This window comes from Pelobates fuscus, chromosome 4 (assembly GCF_036172605.1).
Source record: "Pelobates fuscus isolate aPelFus1 chromosome 4, aPelFus1.pri, whole genome shotgun sequence".
NCBI classification, from domain to species: Eukaryota; Metazoa; Chordata; class Amphibia; order Anura; family Pelobatidae; genus Pelobates; species Pelobates fuscus.
The window spans coordinates 341,187,028-341,214,177 of NC_086320.1; the positions used below are offsets into that span (position 1 = coordinate 341,187,028).

The 27,150-nt window shown below is 38.0% G+C and overlaps 1 protein-coding gene across 2 annotated transcripts in view; it reads left to right on the forward strand.

Moving 5' to 3' along the window:
• ZNF804B (zinc finger protein 804B) overlaps positions 1-22,954 on the forward strand; it is a 350,065-nt gene extending 327,111 nt beyond the window's left edge. For both annotated transcript variants that reach the window (XM_063452468.1, XM_063452469.1), the window contains exons 3-4: positions 11,599-11,729; positions 19,141-22,954. In XM_063452468.1, coding sequence (XP_063308538.1) covers positions 11,599-11,729; positions 19,141-22,669 — 3,660 coding nt within the window. In that variant the 3' untranslated portion in view covers positions 22,670-22,954. The remainder of the gene's footprint in view (positions 1-11,598; positions 11,730-19,140) is intronic.
• The last annotated feature ends 4,196 nt before the right edge of the window (positions 22,955-27,150 follow it).

The following is a 27,150-nucleotide window of genomic DNA, read 5'->3' on the forward strand; positions in this document are numbered from 1 at the left end:
ATTTACCAATTTTAGAGATACGAAGTTCTCGCCTCAGACTCATACATCAAAACAAATAAGATAGTACAATTGTGGAAACCATGGCTTCCACTGCTGGGACACTGAACCCAGAAGGCCAAACAAGAGCTTAAACAACAAGACCTCAGGGTAACAACAGGATAGACACAAGGAAGGATGAATATATGTTTGAATGTTCGATGTTTGTTCCAACATTGTATCATGCATTATCTGATGTCATATGAAATGCTATATCGGTCTTGTCGACCTCCCCCCCCCCCTTTTTTTCCCCTCTTTTTTATTCTGTATCCCTCTCCCCCTTCTTTTTGTTTGTATGAAAATAAAAATTCTAAATGGAAAAAAAAAATAATGGACAAACATTTTGTGGGCTTTTGAGAGAATATAAATTAATTAATTCATTTGGAATTAAACAAAAAAATAATAAAAAGTTTACATATCCTTTAGAATTGCCAAACAATCCGCTGGCCAATCAGCATCTCCTCATAGAGATGTATTAAATCAATGCATCTCTATGGATAAAGTTCAGCGTCTCCATGCAGAGGGCGGAGACATTGAAAGTCAGTGCTGCACACTGTGCAGCACTGACCCAGGAAGCACCTCGAGTGGCTGTCTGAGTGACTGCCACTGGAGGTGTCCCTAGATAGCAGTTTAAACACTGCCTTTTCTCTGAAAAAGTAGTGTTTTCATGAAAATGCTTGCAGGGACTGACTACACTCATAGGATCAACTACATTAAGCTGTAGGTGTTCTGGTGACTATACTATCTGTTGTACATTTCTATGGAAGAGTGCTATTGTAATTTCACATAAGACTTAAGTTTCCATATACAGTGAGCTTTTACTGTATTTATTTTTTGGAGCGACGCTTGATACTTACATAAGTCCATTCTTACTATCATTATTCAGTGCCTCGGAATGAGTAAAACACTATACATTAAGCCAAGCTGACCCAAGTAGCCTTAACCCAAGACTAGCTAAACCACTCCATACAATCACATAATTAATGACCCCTTTTGTAACAGACGGGGGAAAAAAAAAGACAATTTAGCCAACTATTCATGGGCATGACAGCTGTCATTAACTTCATGTGATAATTTTAACAATACATTTTTAACCTCAGGCCTCCCTATGACCCAGCTCCAGTAACCAGTTATTTATTACTGATATAAAATTACAGATAATTTGTTATTATCAAGCAATGCTGTGTATGTGCAGAGCTTTTTAAGAACAATTGTATAAATCTATCTGGAGTTTAAACAGGGAATTGTGGAGAATTGAAAAGGAAATAAAAAATGCATGACAAAGTAGCCGACCTGGACAAATTGCTTAGTTGGCAAATCTTTGTAATTCAACTATTTTGGTTAGAAAGAAATGTTGTTGTTTTAGGATCTGAAAATGCTTAAAAATAACAAAAATGTCAAGTACTAATTTCAGCTGTAACGGATCACATACGGCATCAATGTAGTGAACAAGGTCGAATACGTCTGCTAAGAATGTATTAAGTAAATGTTAAATAGTCAATAATTTCATTCTCAAGGGGAATCTTTTACATATACAAGTACAAACAATATTCATTACAAAGACAGAAAATCTATTTAACCCACAAGTTAAAGGCTAGTAGGGCTATTCGCTAAATTGTGAATTTAAATCTTAGGCCACAATTGACAGAAAAATTGAGCAATACAGCTTCAAAGTGAATATCAAATATTAGACAAAAATAGCTGAACTGGAAAAAACTCCCCGTAAATACACACTTAAAGGGCTACTCCAAGTACTATAACCACTAGCCCGCTGTAATGGTTATAACACCATAAATATGCTGGCCTTGCTACCTGATATTGGGGCAAACTGTTTTGCAATGATTTGCCCTCTGGTCCTAACAGGCATCGAGGGTCTTCTTTTGCTGCTATTGAGGCCTGAATGATTCTGTCAAAGCTGTAGGTACTCCACCAGCAGCAGCAAAGGGGTTAAACTATATGTGCGCAGTGTTTCACAGTGAAACTTTTTACAAACAGACACCAGGCACCATGACCACTTCAAAGCACTAAAGTGGTCATTGTGCTTGTCGTACGCATGTCAGTGATTAACCCTCTCTATCATAACACAGGGTTAGCAAACAACAAAGAAAAGGGAGTGTGTGTCACTGCAGTGCCAATACAATATATATATATATATAAAACTCGACTTGTGCAGCAAAAGTGTATAAGGCTGCTATGGATCATTAGAAGCAAAATTAAACTGCAAAAACAGAAGGTAATACAACGCACAGCTTAGTAGATAAAGCCCACTTGTGGAACCATACTTTTATTTGCAGATCAAATGAAAGACAAACATTTTAGGATCCTTTCCCCTTCCTCACTATACAAGTGCCATTCACACAGGGTTAATCCCTTAAAAGGTTTCTTTTAAGCAAAATCTAATAATTTTTCTTAAAAAGCTCTACATTCACACAGCATTGCTTGATAATAACACACAATCTGTGTGTTCATGTCAATAATAGATAACTTTTGCCAACAGTTTAATAAAAAAAGACCACATATAATCATAAAATATGGAATCCAAATATTCTTTTAAAAAAATGTCTAAATATATATGTATATATATGTAAACAATAAGGCCACTGCAATGCATGATTATTTCCAAAGGCTGGAAGGAAATTTAGAATACAAGCAAGCCTTTAATGGATGCTTGACATATTGGACAAATCCTGAGAAAGAGGTCTCTTAACTCTAAAACATTGATTATTTAATAAAGTTCTACTTGATTGAAATTCATTCTTCAGAAACACCTCTTAACATGGACAAAATACACGTACTGCATCCCATTCCAATAGATTTTTACACAAGGATAGAACCGCTGTGCTTTACATGGTCTGTTAATGATTATATGTTTATAACATTGGACACATTTCATGGCTTTGCTTTGCGGGTCTCTCAAGAGTCTTTCTTCATATTGATGGTGCTACAAAAATATAGCTCTAGGCTACCTGAGCCTAGCATGCAGAATTATGCTTAATGTGGTTTTAATTGACATGTCTAAACCAAAAGTCATGGACCAAATGGCTTCTGAACATGTAATTTCCACAAAGTTAGCTTGTTTTTTATTCTACAAAAACAATTACAAAATATCACTGAAAAAAAATGCTGTGTATTTGTGTATTTTACTGTAACATGACCAATACATTTTTTCAAAAATCTAAACATATTGCGGGAGATTTATCAAATTGTGAAAAGTGTCTTTAATTTTATTGTCTTTAATCTGTTCGCATGCATTGAATTGTTTTTAAAATGGTCTAAAAGGTGTTTTTTGTTTGTCGAAAATCTGCCATTTTGTTGCAGAAATATCCATTTCAGAAAAGACTGCCTAACGTAGAATAGTGAAAATAAGTGAAACAGAACATTCTGTGATGGAATGGTTGATAAGTCCATTATATTTCTGAACAGTGGTGTACATTCAACAATGACACGGCTCAAATCAAGCAACAGATTAAAAGAAGCAATCAGATAGGAAGGAATGAGAAAGGAAGTTAATTTATTGATTTCCTCAATTTTGTTGCCAAGGGAACTTGTTTTATTTTCATTTAATTGTTGCTAATGAATACATAATTTTTTTTAGTTCCACCCAGTCCAAGTGTAGGCTTTTAGACCTTTGCGTAGGCTTTTAGACCTTTAAGAAAAGCAAGGAAAAGTGATGGAATGGTTATATTTTGTAATTTTGTTTTGTAGAATAAAACACTGGTGATACCTCACTTGGAGTATTGTACGCAGTACTGGAGACCGTATCTCCAGAAGGATATTGATACTTTAGAGAGAGTTCAGAGAAGAGCTACTAAACTGGTTCATGAATTACAGGATAAAACTTACCAGGAAAGGTTAAAGGAACTTAACATGTATAGCTTGGAGGAAAGACGAGATGGGGGGATATGATAGAAACATTTAAATACATAAAGGGAATCAACACAGTAAAGGAGGAGACTATATTTAAAAGAAGAAAAACTACCATAACAAGAGAACATAGTCTTAAATTAGAGGGACAAAGGTTTAAAAATAATATCAGGAAGTATTACTTTACTGAGAGGGTAGTGGATGCATGGGAGTAGTAGAGGTTAACACAGTAAAGGAGTTTAAGCATGTGTGGAATAGGCATAAGGCTATCCTAACTATAAGATAAGGCCAGGGACTTATGAAAGTATTTAGAAAATTGGGCATACTAGATGGGCCGAATGGTTCTTATATGCCGTCACATTCTATGTTTCTAGGTTTCTATGATAAGTCCATTATATTTCTGAAAAATGGTGTACATTCAAAAATGTCAGGATTCAAAAAAGCAACAGATTAAAAGAAGCCTTCAGATAGGAAGGAAGGAAGGAGGAAAGAAGCTAATTTGTTCATTTCCTCAATTTCTGTCAACAGAACTTGTTTATTTTTTATTTCATTGTTGGTAATGAATACATAGAATTTTTAGTTCCACCCAGTCCATGTGTAGTCTTTTAGACCTTTAAGAAAGCCATCCTGAAGAGTCACATATATCAGCTTGGAATGGTCAAAACATGATTATTCATACTATAAAACTGCTATAAAAAGTGTTCCTTTATTTTGGAAATCTTATCAAGTGTGACATCCTGCTCTGTAAATGTTCCATTAAAAGAAAACCATTAGGAACTTGGTTATCGTGTTCTGAATCTGTTAAATTACCCACCATGTGGATTATTTAGACTTTAGAATTGCTACTGATACTTTGAGTTGCAGGTTCTACAATTCTACTTTGAAAGCATCATTGTATATAATTATATACATGGAGACTTTGCTAGCAAAATTGTACTGTATTTTTGATACTGTTACATTTTTGAATGCACTACTATATGTAATTACATAAAGTGCAAAAACGATGGTGCAGAGCGTTCTCTAGTCCATATATAAAGATATTTGATTGCACTTAACTTAAATAAAAGAATTACGAGAATTACATGAAAAACAGTACCCAATCTGATGCATGAACAATGTGGCAAAGCTTGATCTACCTAGTGGTTTGTGAGTACAATACTATAACTCATTTTGAGCAATATCCCCTGAACAGCGTTATATTTTTGTTATAGCTTTTTGTTCCTCTAGGTTCAGTGTGTCTATTGTAGTGATGTCCCGGACGGTTCGCCGCCGAATAGTTCCTGGCGAACATAGTGTGTTCGCGTTCGCGGCGGCGGGCGAACATGTGCGATGTTCGGTCCGCCCCCTATTCGTCATCATTGAGTAAACTTTGACCCTGTACCTCACATTCAGCAGACACAATTCAGCCAATCAGCAGCAGACCCTCCCTTCCAGACCCTCCCACCTCCTGGACAGCATCCATTTAAGATTCATTCGGAAGCTGCATTCATTTTTTTTTCCAATTTATTATTATTATTCGTTTTTTTTTTTCTGTGCATATAAATGTTACAAGCAGATACTCCCCCCAGACACTCGGTATTACTGCAGATACTCCCTCCAGACACTCTGTGTTACTGCAGATACTCCCTCCAGACACTCTGTGTTACTGCAGATACTCCCTCCAGACACCCTGTGTTACTGCAGATACTCCCTCCAGACACTCTGTATTACTGCAGATACTCCCCCCAGACACTGACACAAAGCAGAATAGGGACTGTTCCTCCTACATAGGGTCACTTGGCAGATATGGATTGACACCTATCCTAAGGATCCCTGATACACACTGACACAGAGCAGAATAGGGACTGTTCCCCCTACATAGGGTCACTTGGCAGATATGGATTGACACGTATCCTAAGGATCCCTGATACACACTGACACAGAGCAGAATAGGGACTGTTCCCCCTACATAGGGTCACTTGGCAGATATGGATTGACACCTATCCTAAGGATCCCTGATACACACTGACACAGAGCAGAATAGGGACTGTTCCCCCTACATAGGGTCACTTGGCAGATATGGATTGACACCTATCCTAAGGATCCCTGATACACACTGACACAGAGCAGAATAGGGACTGTTCACCCTACATAGGGTCACTTGGCAGATATAAATTGACACCTATCTTAAGGATCCCTGATACACACTGACACAGAGCAGAATAGGGACTGTTCCCCCTACATAGAGTCACTTGGCAGATATGGATTGACACCTATCCTCAGGATCCCTGATACACACTGACACAGAGCAGAATAGGGACTGTTCCCCCTACTTAGGGTCACTTGGCAGATATGGATTGACACCTGTCCTCAGGGACCCTGATACAAACTGGGGGGGACACCTACTGTCCTCCCCCCAGCCCCCACCCCTGCGCGGTGGGTGGGGGCCATAAATCACAATGGGGTGACCTACTGTCCTCCCCCCGCCCCCACCCCTACGCGGTGGGTGGGGGCCATAAAAATAATGAGGGGGGGACCTACTGTCCTCCCCCCCAGCCCCCACCCCTGCGAGGTGGGTGGGGGCCATAAAAATAATGATGGGGGGACCTACTGTCCTCCCCCACGGCCTCCACCCCTACGCGGTGGGTGGGGGGCCATAAATCACAATGGGGGGTTCTACTGTCCTCCCCCCACCCCCACCCCTGCGCTGTGGGTGGGGGCCATAAAAATAATGAGCGGGACCTACTTTCCTCCCCACCTGGCCCCAACCCCTGCGCAGAGGGTGGGGGCCATGAAAATAATGAGGGGGGACCTACTGTCCTCCCCCTGGCCCCCACCCCTGCGCGGTGGGTGGGGGCCATAAAAATAATGAGGGGGGACCTACTGTCCTCCTCCCCTGGCCCCACCCCTGTGCTGTGCGTGGGGGCCATAAAAATAATGAGGGGGGGACCTACTGTCCTCCACCCATGGCCTCCACCCCTGAGCAGTGGGTGAGGGGCCATAAATCACAATGGGGGGGACCTACTGTCCTCACCCCGCCCCCACCCCTGCGCGGTGGGTGGGGGCCATAAAAGTAATGAGGGGGGACCTACTGTCCTCCCCCCTGTCCCTCACCCCTACGCGGTGGGTGGGGGCCATAAAAATAATGAGGGGGGAACCTACTGTCCTCCCCCCTGGCCCCCACCCCTGCGCGGTGGGTGGGGGCCATAAAAATAATGAAGGTGGGGACCTACTGTACTCCCCCCTGGTCCCCACCCCTGCGCGGTTTTGGGGGCCATAAAAATAATGAGGGGGGGACCTACTGTCCTCCACCCCTGGCCCCCAGCCCTGAGTGGTGGGTGGGTGCCCTAGTCACCCACCCCAAAAGAAGTTACCCTCTACCTACCCCCCTCACCCTAAAAAATAGTGAGGGGGAATAAAATAACTAACCTGTAAAGAAAAATTCAACTTACCATTTGACATCTTCTTTTTTCTAAAATCTTCTTTTTTCAGCCCCAAAAAGGGCAAATAAAAAGCCATAAGAACCGACGCAATTATAAAACAAAAAAAACAAAAAAAAACAAGCGCAAAAAATAATAATCCATCTTCACCCATGGAGGGCTCCGCGCAGACTGAGCTCTGCAGGGCACGGGAAGGCTTATAAAGCCTTGCCACTCCCTGCAATTAGGCTGAGAACACTCTGATTGGTTGGTTTAAGCCAATCAGAGTTCTCTTTGTCATTTTACACAGCGTGGGAAAATTCCAAAGAACTTTCCCACGCTGTGTAAAATGACACAGAGCACTCTGATTGGTTAGATTCCAAGCCCACCAATCAGAGTGCTCTTTGTCATTTTACACAGCGTGGGAAAATTCCAAAGAACTTTCCCACGCTGTGTAAAATGACACAGAGGACTTATTTTTCTTTTAGAAAAAAGAAGACGTCAAATGGTAAGATTAGTTTTTCTTTACAGGTTAGTTATTTTATTCCCCCCTCACTATTTTTTAGGGTGAGGGGGGTAGGTAGGGGGTAACTTCTTTTGGGCTGGGGGGGTGGGTGACTAGGGGCTTGAAGACCCCTTGTCACCTTTGATTGGGAGGGATTTTTATTTAGGGCCCCCACCCACCACTGATTGTTGTTTTTTTTAGGGCCCCCACCCACCACTCAGGGGTGGGGGCCAGGAGGGGAGGACAGTAGGTCCCCCCCTCATTATTTTTATGGCCCTCACCCACCGCGCAGGGGTGGGGGCCAGGGGGAGGACAGTAGGTCCCCCCTCATTATTTTTATGGCCCCCACCCACCGCGCAGGGGTGGGGGCGGGGGGAGGACAGTAGGTCCTCCCCCCATTGTGATTTATGGCCCCCACCCACCGCACAGGGGTGGACGCCGGGGGGGAGGACAGTAGGTCCCCCCCTCATTATTTTTATGGCCCCCACCCACCGCGCAAGGGTGGGGGCTGGGGTGGGGAGGACAGTAGGTCCCCCCCTCATTATTTTTATGGCCTACACCCACCGCGCAGGGGTGAGGGCATGGGGAGGATAGTAGGTTCTCCCCCATTGTGATTTATGGCCCCCACCCACAGCGCAGGGGTGGGGGCCGGGGGAAGGACAGTAGGTCCCACCCCTCATTATTTTTATGGCCACCGCCCACCGCGCAGGGGTGGGGGCTGGGATGGGGAGGACAGTAGGTCCCCCCTCATTATTTTTATAGCCCCCACCCAACGCTCACGGGTGGGGGCGGGGGGGGACAGTAGGTCCCCCCAACCCATTGTGATTTATGGCCCCCACCCACCGCGCAGAGGTGGGGGCCAGGGGGAGGACAGTAGGTCCCCCCTAATTATTTTATGGCCCCCACCCACAACGCAGGGGTGGGGGCGGTGGGAGGACAGTAGGTCCCCCCCCCCAGTGTGTATCAGGGTCTCTGAGGACAGGTGTCAATCCATATCGGCCAAGTGACCCTATGTAGGGGGAACAGTCCCTATTCTGCTCTGTGTCAGTGTGTATCAGGGATCCTTAGGATAGGTGTCAATCCATATCTGCCAAGTGACCCTATGTAGGGGGAACAGTCCCTATTCTGTTCTGTGTCAGTGTGTATCAGGGTCTCTGAGGACAGGTGTCAATCCATATCTGCCAAGTGACCCTATGTAGGGGGAACAGTCCCTATTCTGCTCGGTGTCAGTGTGTATCAGGGTCTCTGAGGACAGGTGTCAATCCATATCTGCCAAGTGACCCTATGTAGGGGGAACAGTCCCTATTCTGCTCTGTGTCAGTGTGTATCAGGGATCCTTAGGATAGGTATCAATCCATATTTGCCAAGTGACCCTATGTAGGGGGAACAGTCCCTATTCTGCTCTGTGTCAGTGTGTATCAGGGATCCTTAGGATAGGTGTCAATACATATATATGCCAAGTGACCCTATGTAGGGGGAACAGTCCCTATTCTGCGCTGTGTCAGTGTGTATCAGGGTCCCTGAGGACAGGTGTTAATCCATATCTGCCAAGTGACCCTATGTAGGGGGAACAGCCCCTATTCTGCTCTGAGTCAGTGTATATCAGGGTCTCTGAGGACAGGTGTCAATACATATCTGCCAAGTGACCCTATGTAGGGGGAACAGTCCCTATTCTGCTCTGTGTCAGTGTGTATCAGGGATCCTTAGGATAGGTGTCAATACATATCTGCCAAGTGACCCTATGTAGGGGGAACAGTCTCTATTCTGCTCTGTGTCAGTGTGTATCAGGGACTCTGAGGACAGGTGTCAATCCATATGTCAAGGTGTCAATATGTCATATGTCAGGTGTCAATCCATATCCATTGTGATTTAGGAATGTTAGGTGATTTATGCCCTTTATGGATTAAAAGCAGACTCTGCATCAACTGTGTATTTTTCCATGGGAGTTTTGCCATGGATCCCCCTCTGGCATGCCACAGTCCAGGTGTTAGTCCCCTTGAAACAACTTTTCCATCACTATTGTGGCCAGTAAGAGTCCCTGTGGGTTTTAAAATTCGCCTGCCCATTGAAGTCTATGGCGGTTCGCCCGGTTCGCCGGTTCGCGAAAGTTTGCGGAAGTTTGCGTTCGCCGTTCGTGAACCGAAAATTTTATGTTCGCGACATCACTAGTCTATTGTATCTATTTTTTTTTTTGTGGATGACATTTTGTGTATTAGGAGAAGGATTCCTGTGAGAAGCCAATTTTTTAAAGTATCCAATTTCCCACAAAGCTTTAGTGGGCACTTTTTGGGGGCACTTTTTGGGGGGTGGCAAGGTCCCTGCTGACTCTCATACTTCCACCCTCTGAGTGAGACCTGGCAGCGATCCTGCTCTGCTTGCCGGGGATGAGGCGGGGCAGGAGGCATGGGAAGGGAGGTCACTGCCTAGGGCCTAGGTAGTAATGTAAACCTTGCATTTTCTCTGAAAAGACAGTGTTTACTGCAAAAAGTCTGGAGGGGACGATTATACTCACCAAAACAAATACAATAAACTATAGTTGTTTTGGTGACTATAGTGTCCCTTTAAGTTCAAAATTGTCAAATTGGTTAAATCCTGAAATTCCCTTTGAATTCACATTGGATTCTCAACAATTCTCACGTTAGTGAATAACCCTGCCTGTGTCCATTTTCAGTGTATTCACAAAAGCATAGAATATTGCTTGTGACAGTTATTCATCATGAAAACATGTACAAAAAGGCACGTGACGACATCTAAATATTAATTATTGAATTTTCATTTATATGTGCATGCAGATTTATCATACTTAACTGTGATTACTCTAACATTTTAAATATGTTTTTGTACAGTCCTGAATTGTGATATCATATTGAAAAAAAAAAATACATATGCAATCTGTGCATTACACTATTTTCTGGTAATGTGTTGAATAATTATAGAAATTATAGAAATATATAAATTAATGTACTGTATCACTGATATTAAAGCAAAAAAAGAGAAAATTAGAATTCCGAGAGTGGGCAAATACTCAGAAAACTCAATAACTTGCCTTCAGTTAGTCCATCAGTTAGTCCATGTTTAGATCACAAAACATTTTTTATTTGTGTCATTACAGAGAGGACCTATACTATAGACCAGGGGTTCCCAACCCAGTCCTCAAGTATCCCCTACCAGTTCAGGATTTAGGGATCACCCTGTTGTGTCTAAAGTGTTTTTTTTTTCTTCTCTAAAAACACCTTAGACACAACAGAGTAATCCATAAATCCTGGACTGTTAGGGGGTACTTGAGGACTGGGTTGGGAACCACTCCTATAGATCAATGTCTCCCAAAAGGGAAGTCCAGATTCTAAATGACAGCATCCCATAGTGATATCAGCTACACCTCTCTGACGAGACCCAAAGAAGAAAGAAACAATTGTTTGTGGTTGCTTTATCTCTCTTGCAGAGGGAACTTGCTATATTTTGGATTTAAACTGCAGTTATGGGCAAAATCTGTCTGATATGCAAATAGAATAGGTTCTCCTTTTAATGGTACAAGGGAGCTAAAATATTTTGAGACCTGAGTGGAGACTAAGCACAGGGCAATCTATTGATTTTTCTGAGCTTTTGTCGTTCTCAGATTTCTCATATTCTCTGTTTTTGCTTCAAAACATTCATATTAACAATATAAATATTGAATCTATTTCATGCTATGTTATTTAAAATATATATACAGACATAAAATGGCTATATGTGTACGATGACTGTGAGAGCATAATTATGTCCAACATATATTTCACAAGAAAATCTGTTTTACAGAGACTCAAAGAATTAAAACAAAGGGAATTTGCTCGGAATGTTGCTTCAAAGTCCTGGAAAGATGAAAAGAAACAAGAGAAAGCACTTAAACGTCTACATCAACTTGCAGAACTACGCAAGCAACCAGATTGGTAAGGCAATACATTAGATTTCTTGAGAAATTATTTTATAGAAAACAACCTCTCTTTCTTAAAGAGCTGTTCAGTGGGAGCACAAAACATAAATATAAAATAAATTATGACAAAGTTATAAAAAGGAGGTGAAAGGCAAGAAAGACTCTGATAGTAAACATGAGTCTATGTTCTAGAACCTTATGTTCTACTGTGAGTGGCCAGCAGGAGGTGGTTGTCCTTTTTTTGTTGACACCTGGTCACAGATGATATTAAGTTGCCACTAACTACCATTCTCAGAAAAAGCTTGGACCTGTTAACTCTAAATACCCTGCACTTTGCAGTAATTGCTTAGATTAGGCCTTTAGTAGACAAACCATGAGAGTGAATCCTCATGACAAAGCAATAATTTAATGATCCGTCTAGATCCATTTAATTTATTCATATGAGGCATGAGTCTGAAAGAAAGTAACCTTAACCTAAATCTGAGGTTTATAACTAGAGACCGTAAAACATAAACAATCTAGTCTATCCTTAAAATACCTAAACACTACTTGTATACAATCTGAAATACATTTTCTTTGCATAACTTTTGTTATTCCAGTCTAATTAACTTTGTAAATTATTTTTAGCTCACTGTATACTGCTGTTGTGAAGGTGGTCATTGTCCTATAACATCTGGCTAGCTAATTCACAAAGCTCAGAGTAATTGAAAAATTCCTAACTATCACTATCCATAATAGAATATGGCTAGACAAGTTTTTAGAACAAATTCCTATATTCATATTAATATTTTAAAAGGCTGGATAAAGAGAACTATTCTGTGCTATACCAAAGCATGCTTCTGTTATTCGAAATATGAAGAGAAATTCTAATGAAAATATCAGCAAATGTAGATGGTCTTCTTAAAATACGCAGTGTTCAAAGGATTTTACTTAGAGACCATTTTTACTAATGAGATGAGCATCTCACCATTCATGATAGTTTTTACAGCTTTTAAACTCGTTATTTTTGGTTACTAGACCTTTACGAACCCCCAATGGCTTCTTGTGCCTTTTATTGCAAATTCTGCATGATTATTCTATAAATACTTCCCTTTTAGACCACATTTTTACAAAAAGATAAAATGTGAATTAGCATCTCTTATGTTACACTTTTTAGAAATATTTTTTCTCTCTTTTTTTTTTCACCCAACTCTGCATTGTTTTTTAACTTTATTGTTAACTTAGAACTAAAAACCAAAAAACAAAATCACATTAATTTTAGAAGGAGCCACATTTTTTTTCCATTTCCACATTTGTGTCTTATTCTTCTTTCTATGCATCCATTAATTATCATTGGAATAATGAATATAATTTAAATTACCATTAAAATATTCCTTGTGTAAAAATAAATGGTGTTGACTTTACTAAATAAACAGGTCTTCGGGCTGTAATTAACAGCACGATAACCATGTAAGAGTGGAATCCTTTAAAATTCACCAACATTACTCATACTGCTATTTACCAGTGAGAGGTTTGCAGTGATGACCCTTGTGATGCCATTAATAATCTCCTCTTAATAAGCCGTTGATTGCTAGCTGTCTGTATCCATCTTGTACATCGTTTGTATTTATTCTCACTTGATTTGCTTTAAATGCATTTTAATTAAAAAAATGGCATTATTTGATTGTATGCATGCCTAGCAAATTAAAATGCTAGATTTCATTTAACAGGAATAATGGAGACAAGCATATCTACATTTGATTTATGCATTAGTATTTGTTAAGCCTCCAGCCTAAACTATGCATCAACTAATAAAAAAAGGACGCAGACTAAATTAGAGAAATAAGTATATCGACCAATTGCTCTACTGCGCAGGACCAGCACCAGTCCAAATTACATAAGTTAAGGAAAAAAGATTACTGGGTTTATTGAACCAGAACAGAGGCAGATTAGTTGGATGAACAGTGATGTTTTTGCTCACAAAAAGCCTTTATCTAAGCCATTATGTAAGCCAAACTTAGGTTCACATACCAGACTACCAGTATCCCCCTCAATCTATCAAGGTGGCTTCCATATAAAAGTGGACACTTTGGTTCATTATTCCTAAAGATGGACAAAAAGCATTAAAACGGTAGAATATTATATTTGTGATTTCTACATTTAAAACTTTTGGTGCGACTTTCCTGGAACAATAAATGTACTGTGTGTGTTTTCATATAAAATACATGTGGACACTAGGCAGACTAAGTAGACAGAGGGAAACACTTTTCATAAGTAGTTGGTCCAAAATTAACTTAGAATGCTTACGATTTGGTTAATTAAACAAACAGCTACTGACTACAGTAAACTAAAACTCAAAACTTAAATTAAATGAGACGATAACACCAGTCTCACCAGCAGATACTGAAGTGTAGAAGTGTAGAGAAGGAAATAAAATTTACTATATTTACACTATGTAAGTCAAAATGGTGGGGAATATATCTCTTAGCAAAGGAGTTTAACTGAGGAAGTCATAAAGTAGTGACATTAGAAACGTATATTAACTTATATTAGTGGTCATCTCAGCTAACCCATCAGCCAAGTTAACACCTTTATTGTGTCCTTAATCTATTTATATCTATGTTCTATAAGTATGGTTTGATCCCCATGGGTAGTGATGTCGCGAACATAAAATTTGCCCTTCGCGAACGGCGAACGCGAACTTCCGCAAATGTTCGCGGACTGGCGAACCCGGCGAACTGCCATAGACTTCAATAGGCAGGCAAATTTTAAAACCCACAGGGACTCTTTCTGGCCACTAGTGATGGGCCCCCACCCACCTGAGCGGTGGGTGGGGGCCCTAAACAAGAATAAGGGGGGACCTAATGTCCTCCCCCCCGGCCCCCACCCCTGAGTGGCGGGTGGGGGCCCTAAATATCAATAGGGGGGGACCTATTGTCTTCCCCCCGGCCCCCACCCCTGAGCGGCGGGTGGGGGGCCCTAAATACCAATAGGGGGGACCTAATGTCCTCCCCTCCGGCCCCCACCCATGAGCGGCGGGTGGGGGCCCTAAATACCAATAGGGGGGACCTATTGTCCTCCCCTTTGGCCCCCACCCCTGAGCGGCAGGTGGGGGCCCTAAATACCAATAGGGGGGACCTATTGTCCTCCCCCCGGACCCCACCCCTGAGTGGTGGGTGGGGGCCCTAAATACCAATAGGGGGGGACCTAATGTCCTCCCCGGCCCCCACCCATGAGCGGCGGGTGGGGGCCCTAAACACCAATGGGGGGGACCTATTGTCCTCCCCCCTACTCCCCACCCCTGAGCAGCGGGTGGGGGCCCTAAATACCAATAGGGGGGGACCTAATGTCCTCCCCCCGGCCCCCACCCCTGAGCGGCGGGTGGGGGCCCTAAAAATTTTTTTCCCCCAGGTGACTAGGGGTCCCCAAACCCCTAGTCACCCCCTCCCCCCAAAAAAATGGTCCCCCTACCTAGCCCCCTCACTCTAAAAATAATGAGGGGGAGTCAATAAAGCTTAAAACCTGTAAATAAATAAAAATAAACTTACCATTAGATGTCTTCTTTTTTCTAAAATCTTCTTTATTCAGCCCCCAAAAAGGCCAAATAAAAAGCCAATATAACCGTCGCACTTTAAAAAAAAAAAAAAAAAACTAGCGGCAAAAAAATTAATTCCTTCTTCACCCTTCGAGGGCACGCCGCGTACTGAGCTCCGCAGGGCGGGTCAAGGCTTATAAAGCCTTGCCATGCCCTGCAATTAGGCTTAGAACACTCTGATTGGTTGGTTTAAGCCAATCAGAGGGCTCTGTGTCATTTTACACAGCGTGGGAAAATTCCACAGAACTTTCCCACGCTGTGTAAAATGACAAAGAACACTCTGATTTGGTGGATTTCAAGCCACCCAATCAGAGTGCTCTGTGTCATTTTACACAGCGTGGGAAAGTTCTGTGGAATTTTCCCACGCTGTGTAATTTGACTCATAACTCTCTGATTGGTTTTGCGCTGTTTTTTTTTTTTTTTTCAAAGTACAACGGTTATACTGGCTTTTTATTTGGCCTTTTTGGGGGCTGAAGAAATAAGATTTTAGAAAAAAGAAGACATCTAATGGTAAGTTTATTTTTATTTATTTACAGTTTTTTAGCTTTATTGACTCCCCCCTCATTATTTTTAGGGTGAGGGGGTAGGTAGGGGGACCATTGTTTTTGGGGGGGAGGGGGTGACATTTTTTTAGGGCCCCCACCCGCCGCTCAGGGGTGGGGGCCGGGGGGGAGGACAATAGGTCCCCCCTATTGGTATTTAGGGCACCCACCCGCCGCTTAGGGGTGGGGGCCCGGGGGAGGACAATAGGTCCCCCTATTGGTATTTAGGGCCCCCACCCGCCGCTCAGGGGTGGGGGCCAGGGGGGAGGACAATAGGTCCCCCCTATTGGTATTTAGGGCCCCCACCCGCCGCTCAGGGGTGGGGGCTGGGTTTGGAGGACAATAGGTCCCCCCCATTGTTATTTAGGGCCCCCACCCACCGCTCAGGGGTGGGGGACAGGGGGTAGGACAATAAGTCCTCCCCCTTTTTTTTACTTTAGGGCCCCCACCCGCTCAGGGAGGGAGGACCTTTTTTTTTTTTTTAACAGGCTGCTCACTGTTTAATAGACATGCCCCTACTCGCGGTATTGCGAGTAGGGGCACAATTTACTAATACTAAGTAATTTTTACTTAGTATTAGTAAATTTGGTTGAAAGACCACAAAAAAAAATATAGGGGGTGGACCGAACATCGCATATGTTCACCGTCCGTGGCGAATGCGAACACGCTATGTTCGCCAGGAACTATTCGCCAGTGAACCGTTCGGGACATCACTACCCATGGGCCATATTTAATGTTATTAATTTGTATCATGTTTTCATTCACAAAATACAAGATGTTTTGAAAATAATTATCACTACTTTAAAATAATAAGGTATAGCCACTTCTAAAAAAAAAAATGTCTTTGTCCTTAAATCAATTCACTAATTTGTTATTTGGCGTCATATATGTTCTCTGTATTTTATGCATTACTTGCAACTTTTCTGAGATTTATTAATTGCCCAAATTATTACTGTTTTTCTTTACACTATATCAAACACCAGCCATGTTAACAGATGCTTGAGTCATCTGCCAAAATACATATATTTCCAATTAAGTGTTCTGTAATAAATTAAATAGCAAGATCCTTACTGTAGAGACCTGAGCTTATTATTCTATAAGATGTCTTTCATCAGTATTCAAATGAATATCTCAATCTCTGGCTTGAGAACCCCTGGCTTCTTTAAAAAATAAAAAAAAAATAAAACCTTTTAATTCACCCATTATTCTGCTGTGGAGCAGCGTTAAGCATCTTACCAAGTTCTAGGTAGAATGCATTTACTCTGATCTGGTTCTCTACATCAACAATCAAGTAAATCAATCACCTCTGACATAGTTATCCTTCAGTAAGCTGATATTAACATGCATGGGAATGTGATTTTTTTTAGAATTCAACAGTTCATTTTGTAAGTATTTCTCTGCTACACACATGTGCAAACCTATCTCTCCCTTGGTATTGCAAATCTCTAATCCTTTGCAACAACTGTTGACATGAGAGATTGGTTAACGATTTTAGTAAAATATATGAGCATGCACTTAATTTCCTTTAATATGTCAGGATGTATTCCACTGGGACTCATTGATTTACTTACTTTTAATTTTGAGAAAATTCCAATAAACTATATTCTGTAAATATGGTTGTGACCTTTTCAATTCTAGCATCTTATTATTACCTGTCATTCTCTTTTTTTTTTAAAAAAAAATATTGCAACGTAATTCACTAAATTATCATTAATTCAAACAGAATTGGAAAATTTAGGTAACAGTAGCTGACTTAGGAAACTGAGTCATGTTAGCTAGAATTTCAGTTATTTTGCCTATTCAACAATTAAGTTTAAATTCACTGTAAATTCACAATTAATTCACAGTTATTTTGTTGAGTAACTCTGTTACTAAAGTATACATTTTGCAACTTTCAACAAAGGGGCTTCATATTGTCTCTAGCCTAATGGTACTGGTACTAATGGTACTGCTCTTTATACATCACATGCCCAATACGTAATTATGTGTGGAATATATGGTGTAGTCATATATCATATTTTTTTAACTTTTTGTGTTGTTTCTTACATTGTTATTTTATGGTATATTTATATCATTACACTTTTATCTTTATTATGCTGCTATTTTTGTCAAATACCACTTATGTCTATTTTTTTGTTGCCCTAAATTTAATATTATTTCCTATATGCTGCAAAATTAAAAACAATTAACTTTGAAAATCAAACTGAATTTGAAAGCAACCATTATATGCTCACTTGAGATTTTTTAAATCCATAACTATATATTCATTGAGGTTACATCAAGCAGCCTCACTCTCAGAGCAGATGGAGCAGATTAAGGTAGCATTAACCAGTCTACGTGTTTTGTATATTGCATGCTTTGACAAAATTAAGAAGTTCTATGTAAAGTGTATGAATGTTTATTTGTAGTTTTGAAAAAAAAACTGAACGTCAATCACTAAAGGTGACTTTTAATTTCACTTTGGGAGCAAGGAGCTTGATTTAGGAGTTTACCACTTTCAGTCTTTCATAATCCCGAAGAAGAGATGGATACTGAGGAGTGTTTACCTTTTAGTATTTGTGTAAGCTACATTTACAATTAATTAGTAGATTTTTGGCATGACAAAGGAATCTAGTGTTTTTCTTTTCTTTCTGTTAAATTTCGGTTTCTACTAGTATCTCTCTAGAATGAGAGAGAGGAAGCTTGGTTTTCCCACCTGTATGTTAATTCACATAACTAAGTTTGAGCTTTATCCTTTACATCAATGGAAATCTATGTTCTTGTCACAGTCTTGTCTTTAAAGCCTCTATGCCAGCACAGAATAACCAACTTAATTACCAACAGCTGATCAATAAAGTGTTGTGATTGCTAATGAGTAGGGCATTGAATGTCAGCATAAGGTCTCTAAGTACCAGACATTTCTATATCAATAGGGTTACCCCAGGCAGAAAAATACCAAGGGCAGCAAAACAATAGACAATTTGGAGACTATCACTCTTACCTTTCAAATCAAAGGAAGCTCAGTTTCCAGAAGGGTGTCTTGTCCCCTCTTTACCTTTGCTGTGGATGCCATAACTATGGACAATCACTGACCATTGATAGTTTTAGAACACTTTCATTACTAGGTACCAACATTTTAATATTATTATACAGCCTACACAAATCTATCATTAAGCTGTATCAATCTCTACAAAGTTCACTGAACCTAATATTTTGGTTACTATGAGGGTATTTATTTTTACAGATACATTGCTTGTATTTGTTAATACAAACACAAACACTGGATTTGATTTGAGTTTTTAGTAACTAATATACATTTTTCTTCCTTGCAGTGTGTCGGATGACTGTCCAATATACAAAACACCAAGGTTAAGTGGCCCACAACAAACGTTTTTCAAAAGCAAAGATGACAGAATTGCAAATTCCAGATGTACAGTTTTGTGCAAAGGAGATTCTGTCACCAGCAGCAATATTACAGAAGAAAAACAAGACATTTTATTTGGCAGAGATGTACTAAATAATGGCAGATGCTGTTTTGTTGGAAACCAGACCCAACTACCTTTCTCAAATATCAACAATGTCAGCAATAGGGCAGGGGTCTCTTTCTGCTTCTCTAAAAAAGCTCCATTGAAGCTAGATTCTTCTGCTTCAGTTTTCAATGAGAACACTGAAGATGGTAATGAATGCAGTGAAAACCTCAACCATAAATCCAAGCAAATGTCTGTAAGCTTTGGACACTATGCACACTTGGAGGAGGATGCAACAGAAAACAGCATGCTGATAGACAAGGAACAAACAGACAAAGAGGAGAATGTCCAAGTCTATGGAACAGCAAATGCAGAGATATTTGATGATGATGACCATAGCAGAATCACAAAAGAACAAACTGAAATTGGGCAATTGGACGTACAAACACATGTACTTCAATCTTCAGAGATAAGTTGTCTAGAAAATTTGAAAGAGACAAAACTAGAAGATTTTTCAAGGTCTGATATTACGTCTGAAAATCCAGAGACAAAGCAATGCCAGGAGAAAAGTGGTATTCTAGAAAAATGTTCCAACAAGCACACAGTTGCAGATGCAATATTAATAGAACAATTATCACAGCTACTTTCGCAGAAATGTGATGAACCTGAGCCAAGTGATAATTCAAATGCAGAATATCATGATGCCTCTAATAATACTGTTGAGATCCAGAATGAATATCCAAAAGTGGAATGCAAGGAGCCTTTAAATAACAGTGCCCAAACCATTGCTCTGTCATGCCTTAATGTTCTAAGCAAAGATGGCAATACTAATCTGCAGTGGCCCAGAGAACTTGTTCTCTTTACAAAGACAGAGCCTTCTATTTCATATGCCTGCAATCCATTGTATTTTGATTTTAAATGTTCTCCAAAAAATAAGATTACGAAGGCAAATGAAAGAGTTGCAAAAAACTGTGAGGAACATGATCAATTTAAAAACAGCAATGAGAAAAATGCCTCAGGTATTTCTGTAGCAATGGCAAATGGAAACGATAGTCAATCTTCAGAAGGAAAAAGAGAAGAACATATTTTAAAGGAAATATCTGAAAAAGATTATGAATCACATAGCAATTACAGCTTAACTAAGGAACTTGCACAAAAGACAAACTTGTGTAATTTGCATGACAATACAACCCAAATTTCCACCCACCTTGATGCTTCGCAGAATTGTATTTTTAAAGAAAGCTGTCATTCACGAAAACGTAAAAGATCATTTCATGGACAACTGGAAAATAGAAAATCTGTTCATAACAGGGTTAATTGTGAACATAATTCATGTTCTAAAGATTCAAAAAGTACAAGTTTTAAGTCTTTAAATCTTGTCAATCTGAATACAATTGATAATGGCGAAGATATACATTTTTACAGTTCAGAAATAAACCAATGTAGAAATCTTAATGAAATACATCAACATGCACCTAGCTGTCTGGTGGAAAGTAGTAGTGATTACAGTAAGTATTCTGACTCAGAGAGTAATACAAATTCTTTAAGATATAGAAGATCTTCACAACTATTATCACAAAGCAATGCACCTGTACATTCAGATTCTACAGATTCTAGTAGATGGTCAACATGCAAACATGGAAACATTCTCAGACACAAGACAAGTCTTAGAAACACTTTGGAAAGACAAAACTGCATTACAGAAAAGCTCAACAATGAGGTATCTTCTGAAAATGACTGCATGTCCCATGAGTTTGAAAAGAAACAGAAATATAAATCAAGAAATGAAAAGCACAAAACATGTCGAAAGAGTTCAAAAAACAAACTTTCAGAATCACCATTGTGTTCTAAATATGTCAGGAATGTGCATCGATCTAAAAAAAGGTATAAAAGTAGTAGAAATGATCAAATACCAGAAGGATCACAAGTGAAACAAATAAACAGGTGTGAAGATGTACATTTTAAATGTAATAATCTTAGTGATTTTTCAAAAGAGAGAACTGTTGGATCTCTAAAAAGTGTTCAGGAACAGGGAACTTTTAATAAAAGTGAAACAAAGGAGACATCATATAAATGTTATTCTGAAAAGGTTGTCTCTCTTACAGACAACGGCACAGAAAACACTTCAGAAAAAATTGTGAAGCATATAATAGTTAATGAGAAGAAAACATTAATCGCTGAGTTGCTTTTAGAAAGAGGGCACTCCACAAAACAAGGGGAAAAGGAAATTGCTTCTAGAGAATATTCAGAAGGTTGTAGTATGAAATTAAAGAATCACTCTCAGAGATACTTCTCAGTTCAATTTCCCCAATCAGTACATGATACAACAGCACTGACAAATGTAAGTGCAAGTCACGAAGGCAACCTTCATTATGATACAAGTCAGATGCCAGAAAACAGGACTAGGAATGGAAAACTAGAAACATCAAAAAGTTACGAAGTTGCCGTTTCTACAAATCTTAATCATTGTGTTTTTGAGGATATCATCCATATAGGCAGAGAATGTCGAACCTTGAAAACTGAGCATCCGGTTTCTCTTGGGGAGCAATCAAGACAATTAATTAATGAAGTGCAACCTTTTATGCAAAACTCTGACCCTATTCCCTTCAAATTCAATTGTGATTTAACCTCTGTAAGACATTCGGGTGGAATTGATTCACCAGAGACCAAAGAACATAAGAGACTGGGGCTACATGATGTAAATATGAACTCAAGCCCCCTTGAAGGAAACGGAAAATGCTATTATGACAGTACTATGCAGGACTTCAATGTTGTGAACAATCACCCAAGGTCACATCATAAATCAGTATCTCCTCCTATAGCACAACCACCAATAACATTTTCACCAGATGAGGTAGATAAGTATAGGCTATTGCAGCTTCAGGCTCAGCAGCATATGCAGAAACAGCTATTATCAAAGCATTTTAAAGCATTACCTAACAATGGACCATCTGTTTATTCAACTGCACAAGCTATTCAGCCAGTTACGGTTCAACAGCATCCTTCAATCACCACAATACACCATGCCCTCATGCAGCGTTATGCAGTCACTGCTTCCATGCATTCACATGTTAATCATCTCCCACTGACGCATCTCAATCATTTTCCCCAAACACAATTTCCTCCCATAACCCTTTCTTCACTAACACCAACTCTATTCCAACCACATCCAACATTCCTTGCTGGTCACCCTCTACATTTAGTGTCTGCAACAGCCATTCACCCTGCCCACCTGACTATCCAAGCAATTCCACACACAGCCCTAGTCCCTGCAATCTTTAGCCCACATCCAAATGTAGGAGTACATCCTGCTATACAACTACATCCTTTTATTCACCCATTATTTCAAGGGCATGATTTTCATCTTCATTCTGGTCCAAATCCATCTCATTAACATTTTGATGCACAAAATGTAGAACTATGTAAGGGCACACTTTGCAAATTACACTCTTATTAGTTCAGATTTTTAAAAAATATTTCTTGACTACAACTTATTGTCTCAAGCGCAAATATTTAGGCCTTTGAAATGATTACATATTGTTTAAAAATATTGAGAAATAACAAATTAAACTCTCTAGCAAGTAAATGAAAATATAATTTTTAGAGTCACCAAAACATCAATTTAAAAAAAAAAAATTGCCTCCATACGGCTATCTAATTATTGGTTAGAAGTATTTTTGCAGACGTTTTGAATAGGAATGTTCTTTGCACCCTTTAGTAATGTTATAGAGCAAAGGTATTCAATGCTGGTCCCTTATCTGTTGTTAAGCTATCATTTCTATATTTGTCAGAGTTATGGGAAATGCAGTGAAAAATTTAAATACAAAAAATAAAAAAGCCTATAGGGCTGTGGTTGGGTATCCCTGCTGTATAGAGTTTATATACCTTTAAGTATGTTGATGATATTTATCATTTTTGTTTGATTATTTGTTTTCATAAGAAAAAAGTATTTACAGATGCTTGGTTTTTTTATTGTTTTTTTTTTTCATTTTTATTACTGATCATTTATTACATTGTACAATGTAAATGCAATTATGTGAATGCAAATATTTTTACAACATTTTAACAAACAAGAAAATAAGTAAGTCCCCATATTTCTGTTTTAAAATCGAGTAAGCAGGGGCCTAGGTTTTGTTTTCTGTAAAATATTCTGTTTTGTTAAATTATCAAGCCATAAAAAATGGACATGTGAATAACAGTTGTATGCAAAATATTAAATTCAACATAATATTTGAAGTTGTGTTGTTCATTGAAATAATGAAAAGAACATATTCTGTAATGAGATGGTTTACGAAGAAATCCCAGCTATATCAATGTGTAAACCAAAATGTGAATTACATCAAATACAACGAATACATTATATTATATTTTAAAATCTTACTGAAAAAGTAAAAATAATACATGTTCTATTTTCACGGATTTACTGTCAATGTGACTTTTCCTGATCAGTTTTGCTTTAACCCTTTACTATTGATATTTATGAAAAATAAAATATATGATTTCTAAACATTAATTATTTGAAACATTGAAATGCATAATTTGCACATACAGGCAAACAAAGTTATAGTGTATATCTTACAGTTAAGTGACACCAACAAATGGAATTCTATATATAAACAGAAAAAATATTGGGAGGAGGTTATAAATGAATAGAAATTATGTGGTATCCTTAGTCATCGAATACTTCCAATGGGTTCATATATATTAACTGAGAATAACAAAAATGTATATTATAAAATACAGGAAATGCACTACTAGAAAAAAAAATGAAACCAATAAAAATGGTCAAATATGTGTATGTATTTGTAACAGCATCCAATGCATTCTTGGGAATTCAGATTCTCACAATGTCATCAGAATGTGACCACTCTTACTGTATGTGTGCCTATAGTCCAATTACATCAAACCTGTGTATGTACATTGATGGTTTGTTAGGGACTATTTTATTTCAAAATAAAAGAAATAGAGTTCTATAATTATATCTGAAAACGAAGTACTTCATGTATTTACAAGAGTGAATTGGCAAGAGTTTCAACATTTAGTCAAAAATATCCAAAATACATTACTATATTATTTATTTAATATTATTACTGTATTATTATTACTATATATTTCATATACACATATTTGGTCCTTCCTTTTGCTCATTGTACAATAAATATGCCCTAAATTGTTACACTAATTTGTTCACATGAATTGGTATTTTAAGTTTCGACTAAGTAGGCTATGATTTTTTTTATTGCCATTTTGAGTAAATAAGCATATATCTCAATAAATAAGATTTACAATTATGTAAAAACTTATTATAGTTGAAAATGTAAATTCTTTTGTTATGGTATCTGGTTTTCATTATTTTAACAATAGTCATATAAAAATGTGATTTTTTAATTATATATATGCAAAGAAGAAACTCAACTCACGCTGTCCAATTAAAGTAAAAACAAGTTGAACCTCAAAACAGTGCAACAACACCCAAAAAGGGAATGCGATTCAGAATGGACCCGAGATGATCAGGTAAACAATCATACACTAGTTCCAAGAGGCAACGATGCAGCTGTAACAAAAAAAACATTAAAAAGATTGAATCTGTCTACACAACCACCCACTCAATTCAATTAAATTACCAAGAATGGGATGTGATAATAGGAGGATCCTACACCAAGATCCTTGGTTAACAGAGGATTATTTGCCCATAATAGTGCATGTTAAGTTGCATGTAAGTCTAACACTTTATCAGGAAACTTTTGAGATACATGTCCAGTTTGTTTATTTATTTGTTTGTTTATGTTAATTTAGATGTCAACTTATTTTCCTTTACTCGGCTCTTATTGAAATATGGGTTGATTTCAAGGAGGATTTTGTAGCATAAGTAGTTTGAAACTAAACTTGAGCTGTTATCAAAGCACAACTTCCATTAACCTTTTCCAGTTAAGGAATATATATTCTCGTTGTCTCAAGCGCAAATATTTAGGCCTTTGAAATGATTACATATTGTTTAAAAATATTGAGAAATAACAAATTAAACTCTCTAGCAAGTAAATGAAAATATAATTTTTAGAGTCACCAAAACATCAATTTAAAAAAAAAAAAATGCCTCCATACTGCAATCTAATTATTGGTTAGAAGTATTTTTGCAGACGTTTTGAATAGGAATGTTCTTTGCACCCTTTAGTAATGTTATAGAGCAAAGGTATTCAATGCTGGTCCCTTATCTGTTGTTAAGCTATCATTTCTATATTTGTCAGAGTTATGGGAAATGCAGTGAAAAATTTAAATACAAAAAATAAAAAAGCCTATAGGGCTGTGGTTGGGTATCCCTGCTGTATAGAGTTTATATACCTTTAAGTATGTTGATGATATTTATCATTTTTGTTTGATTATTTGTTTTCATAAGAAAAAAGTATTTACAGATGCTTGGTTTTTTTATTGTTTTTTTTTTCATTTTTATTACTGATCATTTATTACATTGTACAATGTAAATGCAATTATGTGAATGCAAATATTTTTACAACATTTTAACAAACAAGAAAATAAGTAAGTCCCCATATTTCTGTTTTAAAATCGAGTAAGCAGGGGCCTAGGTTTTGTTTTCTGTAAAATATTCTGTTTTGTTAAATTATCAAGCCATAAAAAATGGACATGTGAATAACAGTTGTATGCAAAATATTAAATTCAACATAATATTTGAAGTTGTGTTGTTCATTGAAATAATGAAAAGAACATATTCTGTAATGAGATGGTTTACGAAGAAATCCCAGCTATATCAATGTGTAAACCAAAAGGTGAATTACATCAAATACAACGAATACATTATATTATATTTTAAAATCTTACTGAAAAAGTAAAAATAATACATGTTCTATTTTCACGGATTTACTGTCAATGTGACTTTTCCTGATCAGTTTTGCTTTAACCCTTTACTATTGATATTTATGAAAAATAAAATATATGATTTCTAAACATTAATTATTTGAAACATTGAAATGCATAATTTGCACATACAGGCAAACAAAGTTATAGTGTATATCTTACAGTTAAGTGACACCAACAAATGGAATTCTATATATAAACAGAAAAAATATTGGGAGGAGGTTATAAATGAATAGAAATTATGTGGTATCCTTAGTCATCGAATACTTCCAATGGGTTCATATATATTAACTGAGAATAACAAAAATGTATATTATAAAATACAGGAAATGCACTACTAGAAAAAAAATTTAAACCAATAAAAATGGTCAAATATGTGTATGTATTTGTAACAGCATCCAATGCATTCTTGGGAATTCAGATTCTCACAATGTCATCAGAATGTGACCACTCTTACTGTGTGTGTGCCTATAGTCCAATTACATCAAACCTGTGTATGTACATTGAGGGTTTGTTAGGGACTATTTTATTTCAAAATAAAAGAAATAGAGTTCTATAATTATATCTGAAAACGAAGTACTTCATGTATTTACAAGAGTGAATTGGCAAGAGTTTCAACATTTAGTCAAAAATATCCAAAATACATTACTATATTATTTATTTAATATTATTACTGTATTATTATTACTATATATTTCATATACACATATTTGGTCCTTCCTTTTGCTCATTGTACAATAAATATGCCCTAAATTGTTACACTAATTTGTTCACATGAATTGGTATTTTAAGTTTCGACTAAGTAGGCTATGATTTTTTTTTATTGCCATTTTGAGTAAATAAGCATATATCTCAATAAATAAGATTTACAATTATGTAAAAACTTATTATAGTTGAAAATGTAAATTCTTTTGTTATGGTATCTGGTTTTCATTATTTTAACAATAGTCATATAAAAATGTGATTTTTTAATTATATATATGCAAAGAAGAAACTCAACTCACG